The 26139-nt window shown below is 37.2% G+C and overlaps 1 protein-coding gene across 2 annotated transcripts in view; it reads left to right on the forward strand.

The window, feature by feature from the left end:
- Lrrc4c (leucine rich repeat containing 4C) overlaps nt 1–24930 on the forward strand; it is a 174287-nt gene extending 149357 nt beyond the window's left edge. For both annotated transcript variants that reach the window (XM_042691564.1, XM_042691565.1), the window contains exon 2: nt 22260–24930. In XM_042691564.1, the coding sequence (XP_042547498.1) occupies nt 22302–24224 (1923 nt within the window). In that variant the 5' untranslated portion in view covers nt 22260–22301 and the 3' untranslated portion in view covers nt 24225–24930. The remainder of the gene's footprint in view (nt 1–22259) is intronic.
- The last annotated feature ends 1209 nt before the right edge of the window (nt 24931–26139 follow it).

Raw genomic sequence — 26139 nt, forward strand, 5'->3', positions numbered from 1 at the left:
GAACAAATCTGTGAATGGGCCCAACAATTCCCTGGTTCTCTCTGGCCACATTAAAGGCTAAACAAACAAATTGTAAGCATCAGAGACAGAAATTGACGGCTTTGAATCTATTTTTTTCTTTCCCTCCTCAGGCCACGAGAAATGATGCCCTAAAAGTGGTTGTTTATTTTGGAAAGCAAAAGCTAATCTGAAGCTATTTTCTTTATTTTTATATTCAAATGCCTATAAAACAGAAAAGCACTGGAGACCTATTCATTGCTCACAAATGATCTATGGGGTAATAATGTGCTTGCTTTTCCAGCTGTGCTACACTTTGGTGTTGTCTTGGGTTTAATTGAAAATAGGCTGTGACCTTGGTTTTGTTCACTGAGCATGTGGGGGCATAATTGGCATGAAGCCTCTGAAGAACTCTTTTAAATGAATGTCATTTGGCTAATTTGGGGTTCGCCTGAGGGAAATAAGTGTGAAGTCCTATTACTGTAAATATGAGAGAAGTATTTTATTCACATGCCATTCACGTGAGGTTAATGTTGTTTTTTTATCAGATTTTTATTTTGCAATACCTATTTGTTGAATCCTAAATGCTAGCAATATGATAATAGTATTGTCCCTAACAGTCTCATGTTTCATCATAATTAAATAAATAGCTTGTGAATTGCAGTCTCCCCCCCCCCAAAAAATGCCTGTGCTTCCACTCTTAACTTAAGGGGTTTCCATAGAAACTGTGTGCAGCAAGTTTAACTGACATTTATTGGACTTGAGGCTATATGCAGCACTGATAGCTCTCTGCTTTTCTCTCTGTCGCTTTGAATATGTGTCTTCTTTTCTCCATTTAACCCTCCCAAGCTTCACTCCCCTTCAGCTCATTCCTCCTCCTTCCCTTCCCTCCTCCTGTCTTTCTCTTATTAACATTGAGGAAGTAATTTGGACTCAGTTAGATTTAACAAATGCAATAATACTAAAACGGGCCCGATACTTAAGTGTAATTGTGTTATTAGCTGGGAATGCTTTTCTTCAAAACTAAGAGAATTGGGAATGAAGTTTGCCAAGGTAGCTCATGCTGGAAAGAAGGAACCTTTGACTGCCAGCTGGAAGTTTGCAATCTGTGCATTACAGTCCACCTTCATCTCCAGCTGTGGCTTTTCCATGACTTCTTCAACCCAGCCTGTTTCTCCATAGTCCTATTTTCAGAAGGGTCCGCAGCAGCTGTGTGCTAATCATATTCCAAGAGAACAGAGGACCTGAGTCAGGGAATACAAAGCATAATACATAGTGAATGCCTACTGTACACGTGCTGTTTGGGAGGTATTTTCTACTTAGGTTGTCTTTAATTCCAAAAGCTTCACTGCCCTGCACAGAAGGAATCTGATACTGGTGCCTTCAGTGCAGGCCCTACTTGAGTTAGTTCTAAAGTCTCTACAAGGTACTTAAATGGACTACCTTGGTTTCTCAAGAGCAAAATGAATGTGAGCACTTCTAAGCAATGAGGTTTTGTTGAGATTAGAGATGAGTATGTTATAGCAGTGGCATTTCTCTCCATGCTGCAGGAATGGTTTCCAGAAGAGTAAATCACTTATCCAAAGGTGACATAGCTTACTTCTATACATAAGTTACTTAGAATTCTATTTAAAAGGATTGCCGTACCTTTTTTTTTTTAAGATACTCTGATTCTCCCATTCCCCCAAGTCAAAAAAAGTTTAACTTAAAAAAATCTATCTAGTACCTATTATTTGAAATGAACTCACAATTCATAATTGATTTCTACTTATCATAAGACCAATGACAAAGGTAGTATCATACCCATTGAATGGTTAGAAAAAGGAGTCTGGAAACTGTTAGGGACACTGTCTCATAACAACAAGAAGCTTTGAACTAGTTCCCCAGGGCTCTCTTTATAGTATTTCAATGCTCAAAATCAGTATTTTCAGTTTATATGTTCTGTTCAAGAGTTTAAGGCTAAATTCCAGAAAATCTGAGTTACTAAAAACTCACTTTTCTAATAAGTTACTAAAGAAAGAAAGGAAGGAAGGGGTAGTTACAACATCTCTGCCCAAGTGAATCATCATCATGATCCACAGGAACACATGAGAATGAATGTCTCAGTCCCAGAGTTGACGTGATCATGATTTTTGCATAACAGCATGTCAAGGCTAGGTGTGGTTACTTGAAGTAAAGAGGTGACAGGAAGGGGATAAGGAAGTAATATCCAAAAAAAAAATCTAAATACTAGTCAGAGATATTGGTGCTGAATGCAGATACTAAGCAAATGTCTGCATTTGCTGAATAATTACTTCCTTTGGAATCATTAGCAGAAACAAAGAAATCACTGATTCTAGTCATTTCCATTATCTGACATGTCATCACCAATGTTTCCTCATTATGAGTGAATCCAGAAGAGTTACTAGTGTGATAGCATGAGGAGCAGCTATGGAACATGATGACAGTTGTCCCCGCATACACACACACACACACACACACACACACACACACACATCTACATAAATTCACAGGCACCTACAGGTATGTAGGGTTAGTCAAAATGGACATCTCTGTAAAATTAATTATTTTATAGCTTCAAGGAGCTTATGTTAGAGTGAAAACACTGGTTTATTCTTCCATCTTTAGTTTAACTTTTATGTGTTTTTAAAAATATTCTTTTTAGACTTAAAGAGAGTCTTCTCTGATGAGGAAATCAGAATGGCCAATAGACACATGAAGAAATGCTCAACTTCTCTAGCCAGAAAAGAAATGCAAATCAAAACAACATTGAGATTCCACCTCACCCCAGTTAGAATGGCTATAATCAAGAACTCTAATAACAACAGATGCTGGAGGGGGGTGGCCAAAGGGAACCCTACTACATTGTTGGTGGGAAGGTAAGGTTGTTCAACCACTTTGGAAAGCAGTATGGAGGTTCCTCAGAGAAATCCCCTATGATCCAGCAATCCCACTTTTGGGCATTTACCCTTATGATCACAAACAAGGCCATACTAAAGCTAACAGCTCAGCTATGTTTATCACAGTATTATTCACCAAAGCTAAGCTATGGAATCAACTCAGATGCCCCTCAGTAGATGAATGAATCAAGAAAATGTGAGATATATATATATATATATATATATATATATATATATATATATATATCGGAATTCTATGCCTCCATCAGAAAGAATGACACTGCCCCATTTGTTAGGAATTAGAAAGACTTGGAAAAATTTATATTAAGTGAAGTTAGCTAGGCCCAAAGAAACATAGGTCCCATGGTTTCCCTATTTGCAATAACTAGTGTAAGTCTAGGACAAGCAGAAAAGGTCAAAAGTTACATATGACCATATAAGATGATGCTAAGTGAAATGAACTCCAAGATAGGGACACAAGAGATTTTATCTTTGTTGCTGTTGTTTTTAATGTACTTATAATATACTATGTGATTTTTTTTTGTTTCTTTTGTATGTTCTTCTCCCATGGTATAACCCCTGTTGTTACTGTATTTGATTCTGGTGTCCTGCATTTTGTATATACATTTTTCTAATTTGGGGAGGGAAAGGGAAATAACAAAATGCTGAAATAAGTATACAGGATGACCCATTGTAACAATGAGATGTACAAGACACTATTTTGAAAATGAACTTTACAACTTTGTGGGAGGGGGAAGGGAGGAGTTGGGGAGGGGATGTGGGGAAGAAAGGGATGGTAGGGGAAAAACAAAGGAGAGGGTAACAATGCTTGATAGGAAATGCACTCATTACCTTACTCATATAACTGTAATCCCTCTGTACAGCATCTTTACAATAAAAATATATAAAAGTATATTGTTTTTAGTTTTAATCTTTATTGTAAAGATGATTACAGAGGGGTTACAGTTACATGACAGGTATTGACTATATATCTCTTTGTTACCTTTTCCCTTATTTTCTCCCAGGCTTTCCCCTCCCACCCCCTCCTTCCCACCTGAGTTGAAAAGTTCATTTTCAACATGGTGTCTAGTGAGTATCACTGCTGAGTTAGTTCATCCTTTGTCCCACCATTTCTGAGCTGTCCCCTTCCCCTCCCCAAATCAGATAAACGTAGCCACAAGACAAAAAGTACAGAAATAGAAATCAGTAACGGAGGGAAGAAAACAGACCAAACAAGAAAGGAAAAGAAAAAGAAAGAAAGGAGAAAGGAATATTCTTATCTTTAGTGGTTGTACCAAGGTATTGCCATTCAACAAAGCAATTCATGAATACAAGGCATCTTGGTCAAGGTCACCCCTTCAACCTTCTCCCCTATTCCTCCCATCCCACCTTTTCCCTCACTTTTATTAATTCTGTAGGGTAAACATTACATTTTTAATTATCTTTCATTGTCTTCATTATGTTTTCATTATCTACCCCTCTCTCTTTGACTCCATCCACCCTTTTTAAGTTCTCATTTTCTGGTGTTTATTTTGTTGTACTATGATTTTGCCTTTCTAGGGAATGACAGAGTTTTTTCTGACTGATGCCTTTACGTGCCATATTAAAGTTTTGTATGTTTGACAATTGAAAGATCCATTTTAAGCTGTATTGTCTACTTTGTGGATTAGTCAAAATTAAATAATACGTGCCCAAAGCCACTTTGCCAGCCATACAGTCACAGCAGTATAAGCACGTGGAAGAGTCATGGTACACAGGAATTAGAACTTTCTTTGTAGTCAGGGTACACCATATATGTTGCAGGATGCCTGGTGCCATTGGCAACTTAGCAAAGCTTAATTTCTTTCTCCCTAAATGAAAGTTAGATCTCAATGGAAATTTTTCACATTTTTTTCCATGTTCTGATGAATCAATCACCTTAGCAGTCTCTGGGTATGAAGGCAGTAAGATGCTCTAGGGAAAGGTCATCAACTTTTTCTACTAAGGGCCAGATAATAAACACTTTACAGTTTGCATGCCCTATTCCCTATCACCACTATTCACTTCTGTACTTCAATATGAGAGAATCCCATACATGATACGCAATACACAATTGGGTATAGAAATATCCTAATAAATCTTTATTGACAAAAACAACTCATGGGCCAGATTTTACTTGTAGACAAAAATTTCCCCAATACCTCCCCTAAGACTTTTGCTTATACCTCTGTCCCTCTTCTTGTTCTGTTGACATGTAAGTTGCAGCTTAAAATGTGTACAGTCTTGACCACCATATCACAATTTCCTTTGGCATAGAAAGGACATGAGTTTTTATCTTCAGATTACCAAATGGTAAAGAAAGCTGACGCGATTTACATAAGTATCACCTAGTATCTGTAATATCCACATGAGAATTTGCCTGTCAGCTTTGTGCTTCCAAAAATTGAATGCATCCTTTAGAGAATAAAGACAGATAGTGGGAGAAGAAACTGAAGAAGGATTGTTCACATGTAAGAGTTTCCCTGTTTCTAATCCCTTCCATATCGCAAAGGGCAGGGGGACCTGATTGCTTGTTGCCTTTCATGTATATGGTTGATATATATATTTTCCTCTCTCTCTTATTTTTTATGTTGACACTGTGGCTTGAAGTTAGGACCTGGGCACTGTTACAGATTTTTTTTTTCACTCAAGGAGAGGGCTCTATCACTAAAAGCCATGGCTCCACTTCTGGCTTTTTGGTAGTTAGTTGGAGAAAAATGTTTCATGGGCTTTCCTTACCAGGCTAGCTTTGAACAGTAATCCTTAGATCTTAACCTTCTGAATAGCTTGGATTGTAAGTGTGAGCCACCAGCACCAGGATATATGTCTGTGCCTTTCCATTTTTAAAAAGTTAGGTATTGTAGACAAAAAGATCACAGGGGGGGTGTTATTTTGCATGGTATCGTGTTTACCGAAGTTCATTAATATTAGAACAGAGTCTGTATTTTGCCAGACTCCATAGCAACTGAGAGCAAACACAGGAGTTGGGCACTGAGGAAATTTGGTTCTAATACATACTACCTATGGTTAATTTGGCACAAAACAAAATAGAAGACTACTTTAAGAAAATAAATATGGATCCCATTTCTGAATGCCTGCATTTGCTGAATAATTCCTTCTTTTGTGGCCATTAGGCAGAAACAAAGGAATCACTGATTCCAGTCATCTCCTTTATCTGCCTTGTCATCACCCAGGTTTCCTCATTCTGCAACGTTAACAGTGCTGAGGTTACTTGAAACCAGCTTCCAGTCCCAATTAGGAGCCCATCCCTGCTATCTGCATTCTGATTAAATGGCATTGCCTGGAAATCACAGAAAGAGTCTACTCTGTTTCCTTCCCTTGCTTAGGTCTCATAAAAACAGACTCAATTAAGGAGAGTTTCCTTATCGGGTTTTTTTGTGGGTCATTTTGGTGAATTTATTAAACTCTTAAGTCATGCTGAAAACTGGAAGGCTGTGGCTCTGAGCTATTCCGTAGAAGCCAGGATGAGATATGCAGGATTTGCTACTCTGTTTTTAGAGACCGAAAGATCCAAAAGTCAGGGCATTCCCCAATGGTCAGGTCAAGAGAGTTGGTAAAAGATAAAGAATATCACCAAATGAGATATGAAAACCATGACATCACATTAACGAATCTTTTAGGAAATGAGAGAGCTTAGTTCTGGCCCTCATTTCACAAATTGAATCTTTTAAGTTATGAGTAGAAGGTAGGCTTCATTTTTCTTTTGGATGGAAGGGAATAAGTCAGTGAAAATAGCATGTGTAAGTGTATATATGTATGTATGTATATGTGGGTGTGTGTGTGTATGATTACTGTCTAAGAAATTAGTGCTTTAAGGCTTTGTACTTTTCAATAATGAACAAAAAAGCAAGAGCTTGGTAAAAACATTGGGAAACAGTTTGCAAATCTGAATGAGTCTCTATGCATGATATTTACTCTCTTCAGTTTGCCTTGGATGGTAAGTTAAATTGTATCACTCATTACAAAAATCCATATGCCTTTTGGGTATTATTTTTGGTTTGTTTGTTTTCGACCTTCAAAGGCAATGATGACCTTGGCACAGGGCATTTCCTGGGATTAATGAGCAGTTGGGGGTTAATGACTATCAATTCCTCCTAGCCAGTCATCAATCCAAAGCAAGAATGGAAAGCAAGGCCATTAACTCCATTGCCAACTTTCTGAAATCAAATGCTTCTCTGCTGGTCTTATTAAGGACTTATACTGCAGTGGAATTCGTTAGAGATTTTAAAAAGCTTCATTATATATTTGCCCTGCTTTAACTTGGATTTGTGTGCACATGTATATGTGTGTCTATATGTTTCTGTCTGTCTGTATACACATATATTTATCCTAATTCCTAAGTCAAACACAAATAAGAGGATAGCAATTAAGGCTGAGCATGATGGTTCACACCTGTGATCACAACTACTTAGGAGGCATAGATTTGAAGGATCATAGTTCTAGGCCAGATTTCTGCAATATATCCTTTCTTCAACCTTAAATTTGAGAGTTTTTTTGAGGGGGGCAGAGGGTGGTAAATGAAGATTATTATTAGTGTTTGGTTTGTGTTTGTTTTAAATGGAATATTTCTTTCCTTTTATTCCTGGCACATAGTTGGTCCTTACTGATAATTAAATAACATGTTTTCTCTTTTTAACATCAGCCACAGTCACCGTAATGCCTTAAAAGATAGATAAATGTTCATGCTGTAACGATTCACATGTGCTTCGCCTTTGAGAAACAAACAAACAAAACTGTAGCAAAATGGAAGACAGTTCTGGAACAGAAAAGGTTCCTTCTTTTTTTTTATTCCTGTTGACAAAGTTGGAGGACTTATTTTATCATTCTGCTTTCTGGATTTGTTGTTGTTGTTATTGGAGTTTGAACTTCAGGCCTTGTGCTCACGTGGCAGATGCTCTTCTACTTTCCACACTCTCCAGCCCTTTTGCTTTAGTTATTTTTCATACAGACTCTTTTGCCTAAGCCAGCCTCTGGCTTCTCACCTATTCTTCCCACATAGCTGGTATTACAGGCATGAGCCAACATGCCCTGCTTGATTCTTTCATTGCTACAAATCCCATACACTTACGATACAGAGTGACATATTATTACAAATATTAATTTTAAGGAATATGGATGGCAAAATTCTATCAACGAGATACTCTGCCTCAGAATTTTTCCCAATGAACATTTGCCTTGAAGAATTTACTTGGGTTTGGATGTTTAGTATTTTACACTATAGCTTTTCAGATGCTAGTAAGCATATTTTCTGCATCTACACAAGATACATAAAGTGTCAATTCTCTAAAATTTAGAAAACAGGTCCTCAATCATTCTGTCAAACCCTTTTGTACTGAACTTATATTTTACAATATTGATCTCTGTGAGGAGGCAATGATAAAACTGATGACTCTTTCCATATATATATATATATGAGCAAAATTTTCCTTTAATTTAAAGAAATTTATAAATGGTTTGAAATACATTAGTCACTTTCTGAGGAACCCAGTGAATACACTATATACTCTCCTGGAAAATCAAGTAATAAGATTCCTGGTGAGAAATCAGACTAAGAGCATTTTATTATATAATTCACATTGACTAAACACTAGATTATAATATTCAATGGATCAGTAGTTCTCCATACAAGACTTCATCTCTCAGCAGGACTCAACAAAGATCTAAAATATTGAACACAACCACCAACATTTCTATAATACTGACTTTATACCAGACACCATTCTAAGACCTTCTCTATATTTTAACTTATTTTCACAATAGTCAAGTACACAATTCAACACTATGTAAATCCTAGGAAGTGTCATAGATGGCAGCTATCTGTGAGTTTTAACAAGTCTGTATTCCATTAGTGTCTGCTTAGTGGGGAAATATCTGGTAATCTGTGGGAGCCAACCTTTCCCTGAAGACATTGGTTCATTCTTTCTTCATTTGATACAGATATCTTAAGTTCACAAAGTAGATCTGGGACTCTGGGTGGTTATTTATGATTCAAATAAGGTAAAGCTAGTTTTTAACCATATACCACCCTTTCCAGTTACAATGTACATGTCAGTATCGATACCTTGCTTCTTTCCACTCTTACTTAATTTCTAGGTTTTCCTGTGAGTGGGCTCATGAGGAGCAAATCAATGTGTTTCTTCTTTACCACCTGCACCACCCCAGTTATATCTGTTTGATTCCCATAGTTATTTTTAACCCACAGATCTTAATATTCTATCTAATATTGTTAAATTACCCCCATCAACTTGACTCCTAGTTAGGAACTGAAACATGAAACATCTTCAGGAATTCAATTCAGCAAATATTTACTATTGTCTAGATGTCCTCCAATTCTGGTGCTTGAGAAGTGAATGAATTAATAAAATGAATCACTCCAAACATTTACATTCGCAATCAGATTTGGTTAGGTGTTGTAATTTTGACTATAGACAATTAGGGGAAGGATGATTTGGTAGGACTACTGAAAGCCTAGCAGAAATGGTCATTATAAAACTAGCTCTGTTGGGTATAATATTGATGGACAAATCAGAGGGGGAAAGGGAAGTTCCAGACCAAATAAAGAAGGCAGTTTTAAAAAGGAACCATAGGTTGTATAATTTTAGATGAGGAAAAGAATGTGGTCAAGGTTGTGTTGACAGTGTCTGCAGAAAGAACAGAATGGTGCAGCACCATAGAGTAACTTATTGGCAAGGCGTGTTTTTTTGAGGGACTCGTTTTGCTCCCCCAGGAGACATTTTGAAGTATCTGAAGATGCGGTAGGTTTTCACAACTGGAGTTACTACTGGCATCTAGTGGGTAGAGGCAGTAAGGGACTTAGAATATATTCTGTCAGCATTGGAGACTAAAGTTAGGACTTTTTATTTGTTATTATTTTAAAGTGTGATTTCTGGGTTCCTGTGTGCTTTTTACACTTAGTCTTCCAAGTATTACTTTGAAAGTCTCCTATGGGAAAAACTATGAAAAGACATACCAAATTTAGAAATACACATACATTAATCACATACATTAATCATATGGTGACCTCTGAACCTGGGGAAAAATAACTTTAAAAAATAGAACAAAATGAAATAAATAATACAGACTCCAGACATAAACATATTGCTTCAAAGGGAGAGGAAAAGCTATGTTCCAACAAGACCCGTTTCTGATAGTTGGAACATTCTAATTTCATAATGTAAAGAGGAAATATCAAGGAGTATGTGGAGCTTGGAAGTTTCAGTATTGCCGTTTTCATTATGCATTTTGCTAAAGCAAATAGCTGTCATAAAAACACAAATATACTTCTGAGCACCTCAAACCCCACCAAGTAATTTGAGAAACAAGTTAGTCATCTATATTTTATATTTTCATAAATAATCAACCTCAAAAAGTGAATAAGATCAAAAGGATTCATAAAGAGCCTGAAACCTCACACCAGGCAAATGTATCTATCCTGCATCATAAGAGGGTAAACAAGCAGGAAAAAAAGACCAATTAATCTTATTTTTAACCCTGCCAAGAGGTAACTGTGTTTTGGGGTCTGATTTTTTTTAATAATATTTGAGTTTTTCTTACTAAGGGAAGATTGAAGCTGCTACCACCTCTCCTTTAGATCCTTTCTTCTTCTCGTGTGTGGCTTTGCGTCCTGATAGTAGAATTAGGAGACGGTTTGCCTCCATCGATTTTTAAATGGTGCCTAGGAATTCCTGATGCAGGCAGGTGGTTATCAAAAGTCTCTTCTGTTTTAAAAGACATGACTTACTGATCCCAAAGTTTCTTTATTCTGCTTGGAATACTTAGATCCAATGACATGAATGACATACTGCCTTTTAGTCCTGAAGTATGGGTTGTTGTCCCTTGGATGAAGCATATCATGGAAACAACTTAGGCATCCTCTAGGTAGGAAGTTTCTAGACAGTCATGCTATTTTAGGCACATACAGCAGAGGGCATTGTTTGGTCAAACATGACACAGGGCTGCTACTGTTAATAGCAGATGTAAAGGTATGAGGAGGTCAGCCTCCTCCACTATACCTTATCTTCCCCGGAAAAGATACCAGGATTTTTTTTTTTAAAAAAAAGGAGACAGGGAAATATATTCTTTAAATCGTTCAGATTCCCTCAGCATTTTTTTTTTTGTACAAAAGACTTCTATAAATGCAACTAGTACAAAGCATTCAAATTTTAATACCCAAGTGGATAAGTGTCTCACAGTGGACACCAGACCTACTAGGTGCTAAGTATCAATTACTGAATATGATATTTTATAAGTTTTCAATCAACAATGGGCTTACAGACTTTACAGTCTCTAACCTCTCTCTGCCTCTTTGATCCTCATACATACATGCATGCATGCATTTAACAAATATTTGATGTGTGTTATGTCAGGGAAATGTGATTGAGTACAGTAGATTAATCTCTACTCTGCAGAAATCAGCATTCCGCTAAAGTGTGACAGGCAGTAAGAAAACAAACATATAGGTAATAGTGATAAATACTTTGGTAAAATTTAAACACGGTGATTTATTATACATGATAGAGTCTTTGTGATCAAAAAGGACTTTCTGAGAAGGTAATATTAAAAAGGAATTCCAAATGACAAGGGAAATCAACCATGCAAAAATCAAAGAATATATACATATATATATATATATATTACACATATGCACAGAGGAAATCCTATTATAAAGGCTGTAACAATTACACTATTTTAAACCACATGAGGAATAAAAAAATTTAATAGACTTGATGAATGGCTGCAAGATGGAAAAGGTAGTCAGGTAGTCAGGCACCTGACCATGTGCTGCTCCAAAGCAGTTTGTTTGTGCTCTAAAACAGGTATGAATCCATAATGGGTATTTCAATTAAAGAATAATGTGAAAATATTTACACTTCAAAAATTCCAAATGTTCTATGAAGATTGGTATTTAGGTGATTGTGAAATGATAGACTCCAATAAGGCGTTTCAGAGGTTCAAGGTTCGAAATGAAGATGAGTTCAAAAATTGTAGAATTAGGGACAGTAAAATGATTGAATTTATGTTTTAGAAATAAAGTCAGACTGGGTATTAGTGGTTCATGCCTAGTATCTTAGCTACTCAGGAGACTGAGATCTGAGGATTGAAGTTCAAATAAGCCTGGATAAAGAAGTCTAACAGACTCTTATCTTCAGTTAACCAGCAGAAAAAAGCAAGACAGAGGCACGGGTCCAGTGGTACAGCACTGGCTGTGAGGGAAAACAAAAACAACAACAACAACAACAACAAAAACTGTGAAGACTTGAGTTCAGGCACCAGTGCCAGCACAGTAAATAAACAACAATAAAAAATAGAATAGAGTTAGACTAGTGTGCTCTATGTAAATACAGAAGAGGTAATTATGGAAGAATCTTATTTTTTTTACCTTGAGCAACAAAGTGTGCTGTAGAGGTGTTTATGCAGGAATGGTGGGAAGTTGGAGATTTGCCTTCTCTATGAACTGTGCTGTGTCATTTTGAGCTCTGCTCATGAGGTCTATTTATTGAGTACTGGCATCACTCTCCCTTGGGAAGAGATGGCTGAAATGTTTACCAAAGATTGAACAACTGGTCAGAGTAAGCTAACCCTCCAAAATAAACCATTTCAGTCTAAACCTGTTTTTTGTTTTTCCTCCACTAAATTCTGCCAATCTAGATTAGATCTTTTTCTGTTTCAATATTGTTCCAGGTTGGAAAGAGAACCAAACTCAAATGCATGTTGAGTTCATAAAATTTCCTGCACATACAAAAGCAGCGTTATAGGTCAGGCAGGGATGTCTCTTTCCTGAATTGAAGATCTTGGTTTCCACAGTGATATCTTCCTCCTTTTGTGCATACTGTTTTTGTTTGTTTGTTTTTCTTACATGTGACTGGGCATAGAAGCTAATTTTACATCCTTAGCATTTTAACTAGGAAAGATTTAGTTGAAACTATGTCTCAGTAGTTCAACAATCACAATTTCCTCTCTCCAATAATTGTTGGCCCAAATTAAGCTACAGTTTTAATATATGTACAAACAAATTTTCATTAAAATTAATCTATGATTTATTTTACACTTCATTAGGAATGGGAAAAATATGCTTTCAAGATTTTCAATGTTTCAAGGAGAAAATGCCCTTTAGTTCTAGTTTTTGAAGCCAGAATTTTTTACTTTATATATGCACACACATTTATATAAAATACAATATATGCAATATAGTATAATAACATTTGTGTTATAGAATACATCATATTAAGTAGATGTACAAAGAGATTTCAATTCTGTAAGTGAGGTCATGATCACAATTCGTATTGTACAAGGTCACCCCTTCCATTGTTCTTCATTTTCCTTCCTAACACCTCTTTCTTCAAGTTGCATGATTCAAATTTTTCACAAAGGCAGAAATTCTCTAAAACAATGCTCTTATAAACCCTTTTCCTGCACTGGTATCTTACGTTTCTCCAATCTCTATTGGGCCAAATATGAACTTTCCAGCTTGGCATGCAGACATTCCAGTTTGGATTAATGTAAGTGTCTAAATTCTGCAATGTAAGTCCGTTTAGTCCATGTGGTCAATTTTTTGTGCCCCTCCTCTATTTTTATCAATAATGTCTTCCTACCTTATCTACCATTACTCTATTTGAATGTAATTTTGTACCCCTCTCAATGACCCACAAAAATCCTCAAGACTCTTGAGAGTGAGAATAGTAGTGTTGCCTACATTTATTTCTGATAGTGATCTATGGCATTTAAATATTACAAAAATTACCCAGGTGTCTGTGTTCCTATATGTGCAGATGTTTGTGCTTCCATGTGAGCATTTTTTATTGTATATATACATCTGAATTTGTATTGTATTGCCAACGAGATTAGATATTCCAGTTGCCTGAGTAAAACAGCTACTCTTTTAAGCCTTGTCATATTCTCCACCAGGTAGCAACATGCTGACTGCAATTATATGGACCTTTTTCTTTCTTTTCTCTCTCTTTTACAGTGTATAGTTTTCTCTTTTTTTTGACGTTTTAGAATGAGATCTATTTATTTCCATCTGAAAACCTTTATAATTTTCTTTTTTTTATTGTGAAAATACTGTACAGAGGGGTTACAATTAGATGGGCAAGATAGTGAGTACATTTCTTATCAAGCATTGTAGCCTCCTCCTTTGTTTCCCCTTCCCATCCCTTCCCAGCCTCCCCAGCCCACCCACCCAATCCTCCCCGACCCCCACACCAAAGTTGTAAAGTTCGTTTTCGACATGACAACTTGTACTTCTCATTGTTGCAACAGGTCCACCTGTATCCTTATTTAAACGACTTGTTTTTCCCCTTCCCCTCCACAAATTATACCGACATCAAATACAGTGAAAGCAGGGGTTATACTGTGGGGGAGGGACATACAAAGCAACTAAGAAATAATCTTATAAATGCTTTAGAAACAAATGCATGAAAGAAAAAACATTTAAATACATATCTTAGGGTTCATTTTCCTAACATCACCTTATCTGACCTTTTCTGCTTGACTTATATATATACTAGATATTGCAAATAAGGGAAACCATAAGACCTATGTTTCTTTGGGTCTGGCTTACTTCACTTAATATAATTTTTTCCAAGTCTTTCCATTTCCTAACAAATGGGGCAATGTCATTCTTTCTGATGGAGGCATAGAATTCCATTGTGTATATATACCACATTTTCTTGAACCATTCATCTACTGAGGGGCATCTGGGTTGGTTCCATATCTTAGCTATGGTAAGTAATGCTGCAATAAACATAGTCGTACTGGTAGATTTAGTGTGGTCTTGTTTGTAAACATTTGATCTTCACTTGCCATACAACGGACAAGGGTCTCATATCTAAAATATACTTGGAACTCAAAAAATTAAATCCCCCAACAACAAATCCTCACAGAAACAACTGCCCAATAAATAAGTGGGCAAATGTCTTAAAGAGAAACTTCTCTGAAGAAGAAAGAAGGATGGCCAATAGACACATGAAGAAATGCTCAACCTCCCTAGCCATAAAAGAAATGCAAATCAAATCAACATTGAGATACCACCTCCCCCCAGTTAGAATGGCAAAAATCAAGAACTCTAATAACAACAGGTGCTGGAGGGGATGTGGACAAAAGGGAACCTTACTGCATTGTTGGTGGGAGTGTAAGCTTGTTCAACCACTTTGGAAAGTAGTATGGAGGTTCCTCAAAAGACTCCACATAGAGCTCCCCTATGATCCAGCAATTCCACTTTTGGACAGTGCCATAGTTTTCTAAGGACACCATTTCTTTTCATTTTATGATACTGCAACATTGTTACTTCTAAGCAGCGTATGTATGTATGTATGCATGTATGTATGTATGTATATATATATACATATATATATATATAGTTTCATTATAAAATACGTCTTCTAAAGGTAAAAAAATAGACTCAGATTTTTTTCTTCAATCTCAGTTTCTAAAATCAAAATAAATTTTGTTAGAAGCATTTAGAAATGTTAGCCAAGCAATTGTCAATTGACTTAAAAGGTCAAGCCTTTGGGTTACAGCTATTTAAATATTGTAGCATTTTTCTTATGTTTACCCATGGGGTCTGCCCTAGGCATAGTTATAAAAATTTTCCTTTTCTCTGAGAATCTGAGAACAATCAACTGCTACTTAAAGAGGAGAAATCACTACTTATTTGCAAAATTAGATTTAAAGGGGGAAAATGAACTACATTAGAAGATATTTATAAAAAAATATTTGATTTGAAATGAATTATCGAAAAGTGATGGTGTTATTTTGATTTCTCCCTTTTCCCTTCTGCAATTCTTGAAAACACAAGGGGCTATTGGGAGAAATTATTTTTGAAATAGAAAATGTCCTTAACCTGAGGGTAAAAAGCTTCCTTTTTTTTTCTTATAAGCAAATCATGTTGCCTTATTCTAATTTTCTTTTTTTAAAATCCTCTAATTTATATTGGTATTAAAAAATCAGAATTTTTCCAGTGTTCCATTTAAAAAAATTTTTGGTATTATACAGAGGCTGTTAGGGAGGGAGAGAAAAAATGAAGGCAGGAAAAAAAAAAGGAGTAACAGAGAGAAAGAGAAGGAGATTGAGAGATAAAGAATACCCACTTGCTACACACAGTCATGAAAGACAGGAGAGGATATGAATGTATTAGGTGTAGCATGTTAGGTTTGACTGCCAAAAAATAGGAAAATGTGCTATTCATAATGAAAGAAATTATGTTTTATGTAACAGGCACGTTTGATAGCGCATACTGTGTTCATTAATTCAACTGATTATCCAATACCTCACAATGTGTGATTCTTTCCATTAGTTTATTTTATTAGCTCCCATTATTTTTATAAGGGGAGCACTTCCCTTTTACATTCTACACATGTTTACAATGTATTACAATCAATCTCATTTACTCCATCACTCTCCCTGCCCCTTCTGTAAACAATTGCAACAGTTTTTGTTCAATTTTTATAGTTGCAAATAATCTGTCCGTTAATATTCAAACCTCTTTCATCTTCCTTACTAGCCCAACCTCATCATCCTAGTATAACTCCCAACAGAGCCTCCCATCCCAATCCTCTATTGGTCAATAGTTTTCATGAGCTTCTTTGTGCTGTTTTCATGTATACTTGGAAAGCATTACAAAAATGTTCACCCTCTGTCATTCTTTTTTCCTTCCCCTTCCTCATCTTCTAAATAGTCCATTAATTTGATTCTTGATCTGTTTATACATGTGTAGCAATATCTATGACTATGTATGCCTTTTAGTTTGAGCTTAGACATATGAAAAAGAGCATACGATATTTTATTCTTTGGGCTCAGCTTGTCTCCTTAAGATGATGTCTCCATTATATCAATTTTATTTCAAGTGCCATGATTTCCAGTTTCCTTAGGCTATGCAATATTACAGTGTGTGTTTGTGTGAATATCTATGTATATATATATATATATATATATATATATATGCATCCATTGTACGTTATTGTATACCTAGCTAAACAGTGCTGCAACAAACATGCCAGCATCTTCCTATTATTTTGATTTTATTCTCCTTTGAATATATGCAAAATAGCAATATGGTACGGTCATAGGAAGATCTATTTTTAGCCTTCTGAGGAACATCTTTATTGATTTTTATAGCAGTTGCATTAATTTACATTTCTACCACAGTGTACAGTGTCTCCTAACCCCACATCCTTTCTAGAATCTGTTCTATGTTTTCTTGATGAGTGCTATTCTGACAAGAATATAATAGAATCTTAGTGTGTTTTGATGTATGTTTCTTTTTGGCAAAGAATCTTGAGTATTTCCTTATATATTTATCATCCATTTATTTTCTTCTTGGGAAAACTCTTGGTTCAACTTCCTTGACTATTTATCAACTGAATTATTGTCCTCTTGCTATATAATTTTTAAAATTCTTTATATATATTACATTCATCTTTTATCTATTGAATAGCTGGTAAAGATTTTTCTCTACTCTGTGGGTTGTCTCTTGGATCTTGAGATTGTTTCTTTTGCTGTGAAGAAACTCTTAATTAGATATAGTTCCATGTATCAAGTTTTGCTTTCATACTCTGGCCATCAGGAATTCTATTACAGGTGTCAATACCTTTCAGAGTTTTCCTTACAGTTTCCTGTACAAGATTTAAATTCTGAGTACTTACGTTGAGCTCTTTGATCCAGTGGGAGTCTGTTTATGTATGTACAGGGTGAGAAGGAGAGGTCCAGTTTCAGTCTCTTGCAAGTAGATACTCAATTTTTCCAGGACCATTTGTTGAAGTGGCTGACTTCTCTCCCTTTAATGTAAAGTTGGCTATAGATTTGCCATATGTAACCTTTATTAAGTTCAGTTTTATCCCTTCTACTCTTAGCAGGAAGAACAAAGATATTTGAGGTTACAGCTCATCTTAAATAAACAAACCTCCTTCTGTAGGCGAACGAGTTTAGAAAATTTCTGATTCAGTCTATTGAAAAGATAGCTGTGTTTTATACTCATAAGTGTGATCACCACCTCACAAGCATTTGCAAACTTCTGTGAGTGAAGGGCTGAAGGTCATAATTTATTGACAAGGGAAATTTGATTTTGAGATTTGTTTTTCTCAGTGTGGGATCTTGATTATCAGTGCTTAAGACCAGGGTACAAAAATCCAAGATTGGTGAAGTGAGACATTGGATGGCTCAGCTCATGTGCCTCTGCAGAAACTTTCCAAGGAGAATTTTCTGTAAGATTCAAGGAAACCATTTTCTCTGGCTGGAGATCTCCCAAAGAGAGAAGAGATGATCACAAGGAGTGAATCAACCAGGATCACATTAATGCAGTTGATGAGGTGTGCTTTGAAGTCTAGGTGCAATGTAGGTAGATTGACTCTCCGTGTTCGGCAAGGATTGCTGAGTATACCTGTGTGTATCTCATGTGGGGTCTTTGTGGGTGACCAAATCTTTCTTGCACCCTTCTTCCAAACGGATTCTAATGTACAGACAGAGACTATGCCAACCCAGCAAGAATATTGTGCCAGATAAAGCACAAAAAATAAATAAATAGCTAATTCTTCTGCATGCAGTTTCTTCAGTCTCCCCGTGGCTACCAGTGCACTGAAGCATGGGTAGGAAAGAAAGAGTGGCCTATTGATAAAGTCAAGATATCCTCTGGGACAAGGCTAAAAGTCTCCTCACTTAATTCAAAACCCACACCAATCCATTTGTAAGTAAATGCTGTCAGATGGCATTGTAATGGAGAGTGCATACCTTTAAATGGATTTTCTTTTGACGTAATAAAAGTGTTTTCTGAAAGTGATGTTGAAGCAAGGCTTTGATATAAAGTAACGTGATTTAGATTTTAAAATAGAAAACCTTTTCATTGATAGAAGTTTATTTGATTGAGTACATTGTTCAAAGTACTATTTGTTGTCAGTAATAAATTAGCTTTGAACTAGCTATAATATACATCATTACTTATAAAGAAACCCCGTTAATTGAAGTAGCACAAAGACCTTGAAGTAAACAAGATTTATATGATAAAATTAGTCCCAGGGATGAGGAAGTAGAGACATATATACCCTATAACTAATAACACTGTGTCATATTTGCATATATTTTAGGAATATGTGTCTGATCATTGCAGACATTACCACAGTGCTATTTAAGAGAAATTTATTCCACCATAAAGAAGAAAGAAATGTTATTTGCAGGAAAGTGAGTAGAATGTGAGATCATCATGTTGTGACAAAACAGATTCATGAAGAGAGATTCATGTTTTCTCTCATATGTGGAAATCTAGAATTTTTTTTTAAGTCATGAAGGTAGCAGAGTTTCTACTAGACAAGGAAAGGATCCAGTAGAGTAGAGAGGTGAATAGGGATGGGGTAAAGACAGAGTGATGGAGGATGGATATGAGTAAATTGCATACATTTGAAAAAATAACATAATATCTAATTAAAAGTGGCATCATGGTTGAAATATATATTAGTGTTACTCAAATAAGAGGAAGAATGGCAATGCCCTTCACTTGGTTTTTATTATGTACTTAATATATATTTTATATGACATATTATATGCATTAATATTATATATATAATATTATATATACATATATGTATGTGTAGGTGTGTGAGTATATATATATATACATACATATACATATATACAGAGAGAGAGAATCTTAGAAAAATAGACCTTTCCTTTCTATTAATTTATTGAAAAATCCTTAAGAGTCTGAGCACCAGGTATAATAGTGGTATTAGGTTGATTTTTCAAAAAATAAAAATTATATTTCATAAGAAATGATTTAGCAAATGGCCTGCCTGCTCACAGTCCATGATTTTGTTTTATTTTTGTTTGTTTGTTTGCTTAGGACCTGGACACTGTGCCTGAGCTCTTTTGCTAAGGCTATTGCTCTACCACCTTGAACCACTGTGCCACTTCTGGTTTTCTGTTGGTTAATTGGAGATAAGAATCTCATGGACTTTCCTGCCCTGGCTGGCTTTGAACCTTGATCTCAGATCTCAGACTCCTGAGTTGCTGGGATTATAGACATGAGCCACCAAGACCTGGCCAGTGTTTTTTTTTTAGTTATAAGTGTCATATGTAACAATATCGAAAATTTATGCACATATACACCTATGTTCATTGCACCTTCACAGGTAGCAGAAATTCAATTATCAGTGTTTATCAGTGTTTACAGCTGAAGTCACCCCCCAAGAAAAGATATTTTAAAGCAGTTAATGGTTAAAAATATTTTGCATTTACCTTTGTTTTTGTGGTATCACTTGTTTCTGGTAGTGTTGGGTTTGAACCCAGGGCCTCACACTTATCAAACTTATCAAAAGTGTTAGGTTTTTGAACCAGGGCCTCACACTTATCAAACACATACTTTATTCTCTGACCTATACCTAGCCCTTTATGGTTTGGTTAATTTTGAGCATCTAGAGTTTTTGCTGGCCAATCCTTGACCACGACAGACCACACCGTCTGAATTACATTTTAATGTCCAGTTGGGATGACAGCCATATACCAAAATGCCTACTTTTTTTAAAACTTTATCTTGAGATGGGAGTCTCTCTGAATTTTTGTCCAGGCTGGCATAACACTGTGCTACTTTGATTCTTCTGATCTCTGCCTCCTGAGTACCTGGGGTCATAGGTGTGAGACACTACTAGGCTTCTTATGAGGACATTATTTGAATTGTATGCTTAGAGACCAATCTGCTGAGCTCTAGTTGTATTCTTACTGGCAATATAACTTTGAGTCTCATGTTACTTCTCTTCTGATTATGACAGTAGTCTCCATGTCAAAAGAATGTTATAAACGTTAGAAAGGAGAGGCAACAGTGGTGTGATCACCAGGATTGATCAGGCTGGCTAGGTGTGTGTGTGTGTGTGTGTGTGTGTGTGTGTGTGTGTGTGTGTGTGTGTGTGTGTGCATGTGTGTGTTCTTCCTCTCTGTCTTCTCCAAGTTATTCCCTGCTGAAGTGGTATGCTTAGCTGAACAGGATGCTCAGGTGTGGTCACCCTTCTAATATTAGAGGACTGTTCTCACACAGGTGTATGAGTGCCTCTGTTCCTTTGGTAGAACCTGTAGGCAATATTAGGAAGCATTAGCAGCAGCTTCACGTGTGTTCAGCCAGAATCATTAAAAACAACCCAGGTTTACAAAAGCCTACTCTTGCTTCATGGGCTACAATCACTGATTTAAAGTTGTTAGGAACCTTTAAGCATGGCTTGGCATATTTTTATTTTGTACTTCCCCATGAGGCCGTCATTTCTGAAAAATGTTTGCTTGTGAATTTTATAGTCCACAGTACTTAGCACAGAGAATAATATTCTAATATCAACCAGATACTAATCCTATTTTCTGTGCTTTGACAATCTCATATAGACAGAGAAGCTGATGATTAATTTTTTCCCCTTTCTCCCTCCTTTCCTTTATCCCACCATTCCTTCCTTCCTTCCTTCTTTCCTCCTTTCCTTCTTTTCTTCCTTCCTTCCTTCCTTCCTTCCTTCCTTCCTTCCTTCCTTTCTTCATTCCTTCCTCCCTTCCTTCCTTTTCTTCTTCCTGTCCTTCTTTCTTTCCTGATTTGAACTCAGGGCCTTAAACTAGCTCTGCTCATGTTTGTGTGTGTGCGTGCATGCATGTGTGCAGATCTTGGACTTTTAACTCAGAGCCTGGGTGCTGTCCCTGAGGTTTTTTGCTCTCCACTTGAGCCAAAGCTCAACTTCTTGCACTTTCATTGTCAGGTGGAAATAAGAGTCTTATGGACGTTCCTGACAAGGATGGCCTTGAGCCTTGATTCTTAGATATTAGCCTCTTGAATATCTAGGATTATGTGCATGACTCCTTCACAACCTGCTTGGAACTGTACCTAAAGTACAGTTCCATACTAGGTAGTTTTGAGATGGAATCTTGTGGACATTTCTGCCTGTACTGGCTTTGAAGCATAAACCTCCAGAGCTCAGCCTCTTGAGTAGCTAGGATTATAAACATGGGCCGCTCATGCTTATTGCTGATGATGAATTTTATTGCACATATTCTCATATATTTAGATCATACTTATTTTGTTAATACTGCATCAGGACCATTCCTCCATGATTAAATATTTGATGAAATGTGGGTTGTAGATGGCTGGTAATTTAGACTACAGAAATATTTCTCCATAAATTAGCTCAACAAGGGACATTATAGATGAGATCAGGCTCATTTGGAGTGGAATGGCTCTAGACAACAACAGGAATATTACATTTGTTGTCTCTTGGTTTGACAAAGAATGACTTTATCAGATAGAAAATATCACTGGCATTATTCCAGAAAACGATTTAAAGATCTAACACTCACTTTATTTATTTTTTTCAGATTGTTCAAACTCCAGAAGGACCAACACCAGATAAATTATGAATGTTGAACAAGATGACCTTACATCCACAGCAGATAATGATAGGTCCTAGGTTTAACAGGGCCCTATTTGACCCCCTGCTTGTGGTGCTGCTGGCTCTTCAACTTCTAGTGGTGGCTGGTCTGGTGAGGGCTCAAACCTGCCCTTCCGTGTGTTCCTGCAGCAACCAGTTCAGCAAGGTAATTTGCGTTCGGAAAAACCTGCGCGAGGTCCCAGATGGCATCTCAACCAACACCCGGCTGCTGAACCTTCACGAGAACCAAATCCAGATCATCAAAGTGAACAGCTTCAAGCACTTGAGGCACCTGGAAATCCTCCAGTTGAGTAGGAACCATATTCGAACCATTGAAATCGGGGCCTTCAATGGTCTGGCGAACCTCAACACCCTGGAACTCTTTGACAATCGTCTTACCACCATCCCCAATGGAGCTTTTGTATATTTGTCCAAACTGAAGGAACTCTGGTTGCGAAACAACCCCATCGAAAGCATCCCTTCTTACGCCTTTAACCGGATCCCTTCTTTGCGCCGACTAGACTTAGGGGAACTGAAGAGGCTTTCGTACATCTCAGAAGGTGCCTTTGAAGGCCTGTCCAATTTGAGGTACTTGAACCTGGCCATGTGCAACCTCCGGGAAATCCCTAACCTCACACCACTCATCAAACTGGATGAGTTAGACCTGTCTGGGAATCATCTGTCTGCCATCAGGCCCGGCTCTTTTCAGGGGTTGATGCACCTTCAAAAACTGTGGATGATCCAGTCTCAGATTCAAGTGATCGAACGGAACGCCTTCGACAACCTGCAGTCGCTGGTGGAGATCAACCTGGCACACAACAATCTCACATTACTGCCTCACGACCTCTTCACGCCCTTGCATCACCTAGAGCGGATACACCTGCACCACAACCCGTGGAACTGCAACTGTGACATCCTGTGGCTCAGCTGGTGGATCAAAGACATGGCGCCCTCCAACACGGCTTGCTGCGCCCGGTGCAACACGCCTCCCAATCTGAAGGGGAGATACATCGGCGAGCTGGACCAGAACTACTTCACCTGCTATGCTCCTGTGATCGTGGAGCCCCCGGCTGACCTCAACGTCACGGAGGGGATGGCCGCGGAGCTGAAATGCCGGGCTTCGACCTCCTTGACCTCTGTGTCTTGGATTACTCCCAACGGGACAGTCATGACGCACGGGGCCTACAAAGTGCGGATAGCTGTGCTCAGCGACGGGACGTTGAATTTCACCAACGTCACCCTGCAGGACACAGGCATGTACACGTGCATGGTGAGTAATTCTGTGGGGAACACCACGGCTTCGGCCACCCTGAATGTGACCGCGGCCGCCACCACTCCCTTCTCCTACTTCTCCACCGTCACCGTGGAGACGATGGAACCTTCTCAGGATGAAGCGCGGACCACAGATACCAACGTGGGCCCCACTCCAGTGGTCGACTGGGAGACCACCAACGTGACCACCTCTCTCACGCCACAGAGCACAAGGTCCACCGAAAAGACATTCACCATCCCAGTGACGGATCTGAACAGCGGGATCCCAGGAATTGACGAGGTCATGAAGACCACTAAAATCATCATTGGGTGTTTCGTGGCCATCACCCTCATGGCGGCGGTGATGCTGGTCATTTTCTACAAGATGAGGAAGCAGCACCATCGGCAAAACCACCATGCTCCCACGAGGACTGTTGAAATCATTAACGTGGATGACGAGATCACCGGGGATGCCCCGCTGGAAAGTCACCTGCCCATGACTGCCATTGAGCATGAGCACCTAAATCACTATAACTCTTACAAATCTCCCTTCAACCACACAACCACAGTGAACACAATAAACTCAATACACAGTTCAGTGCATGAACCGTTATTGATCCGAATGAACTCGAAAGACAATGTACAAGAGACTCAAATCTAAAACATTTACAGAGTTATAGAAAACAATCACAAAAGACAGTTTATTAAAAAAAAATGACACAAATGACTGGGCTAAATCTACTGTTTCAAAAAAAAAGTGTCTTTACAAAAAAAAACAAAAAAGAAAAGAAATTTATTTATTAAAAATTCTATTGTGATCTAAAGCAGACAAAATTATGTGTATTCCTCAAAACCTGTTTTTGCTGCACTTATTTACTATTTTCCCACATCTCGTCCCTCCCTTCCCCGATTGCCATATTTTTCATAGATCTCAATTCCCTAAAGAACTGGCCTAGGAAATTTTGTAAGAATTCTGTTACACTTTGAGATTTTTATGGTGAATTTTAGTGGTGAGATCCAGTCTATTTTGTCTCCTCTCCCTTTGCTCTCTCTTTTCTTTCTTTTTTTTTTTTCATTTTCTCTCATACCCTTATGAAGCAGTCCAATGGGGAATGCAATATTAGAAACAGATTTTTAAAGAAAGAATGAGGAACAAATGCAAGATCATATATTTTTTGTGTAATGAGCTGTGCTGTATTTACAAGGAGGACCATTCCGTGGAGAGGAGGGAAAAGAAGTAAGCAAACAACAGATTAATTTACATATGAGCATCTATAAAACCCATGACTTTTAAACAACTCTAGAACCCAATTTGTAGTTCAAAAGCTTAAAATAAGATTATAAATAAAATATTGTTGGTTTTTCTGTACCTGGACACAAGTTATTTGTAGAATGGCTCAAATGTGAGAAGGTAATTAGATTTCCTACTATGAAGATAAAACATGTTATAGTATTCTTTAGTCAAAGTTTCCCTATCTACAAGGTCCTGATTCATTTGTTGACTTGAGTTTCAGAGGACAATTCAAGGATGGTGTGGTCTATTTTCCTTCTCCTTATGATTGGCCTTTTAGAATGCTCAGATTTAGAAAAACAGAACAATTGATTTTCTAAATTAAGTTAAATTTATTTGAGGGTATCACTATAATTTATTTAAGACCCCTGAAGTGAAATTCAAGTGGCTAGATGAGACATGATCACCAAAAATAGTAGTCTGGATATCTACAATTGAAAAACAATGTTTATTTCTGAGCAGCTTCCTTTCAATTCATGGTAATTATTAAGACAATGTGCTAAATGCTATTTTTCATATTATGGGTATATGAATGACTTGACCTGGTTTCTTCCATGATGATTACCAATCTACCATAAAAATGATTAAACAATATGCTTATTGCTAAAAAAAATCAGCTTTAATTTCACTGCTAGTCTCAGAAGACAATTTTTTAGGACCCTGACATTTCAAACCTCTTGTGGTTTTTGGTTTGTGGTTTCTTTAGTCTTTGTTAGGAGTTGATGTTCTCTTTCCAAATGCAGATTCCTGAGCTTTAAGTATGCATGTGGATTTGCATTGATGGATGGATAGATACCATTAGTTTATAATGGTAATACAGTGCTGCCATTAGTTTGTAATGGTAATACAGTGCTAAGGAACTGGAAACATTTTAGGTAAGAGAACTGACACTAGCAACTCAGCATAAAAGGGAACTTGCTGGTTGTACACTTGGACACTCTTTTCATATTTTAATATGTTTTATGTGTGACCTCTATCTTCACCTTCTGTGAAACACAATGAATGTATATACATCCTATTATGTATGTACATCTTATTACTTGCAAGCTGACTCCACCATAACGGATCAAGAATTGACTAAACTGAAGAAAATTCCGCTCCTAATGGATAAAGAGCTTGGATACTCACACTTAATTCTGCAGGCTGAATCTCACACCAGGGTGTTATGTTCTCCAGGTGTGAAAAACCAATCATTACTGGCAAAGTAGGTCCAAAGAATGGGAGGAAAGGATCACAAATGAAGGAGAGCACGCAGATGTCTTGTTTCTATTTTTCCATAATCTCT

Source organism: Dipodomys spectabilis, unplaced genomic scaffold (genome assembly GCF_019054845.1).
Source record: "Dipodomys spectabilis isolate Male_0828 unplaced genomic scaffold, ASM1905484v1 ptg000145l, whole genome shotgun sequence".
In the NCBI taxonomy this organism is placed as follows: Eukaryota; Metazoa; Chordata; class Mammalia; order Rodentia; family Heteromyidae; genus Dipodomys; species Dipodomys spectabilis.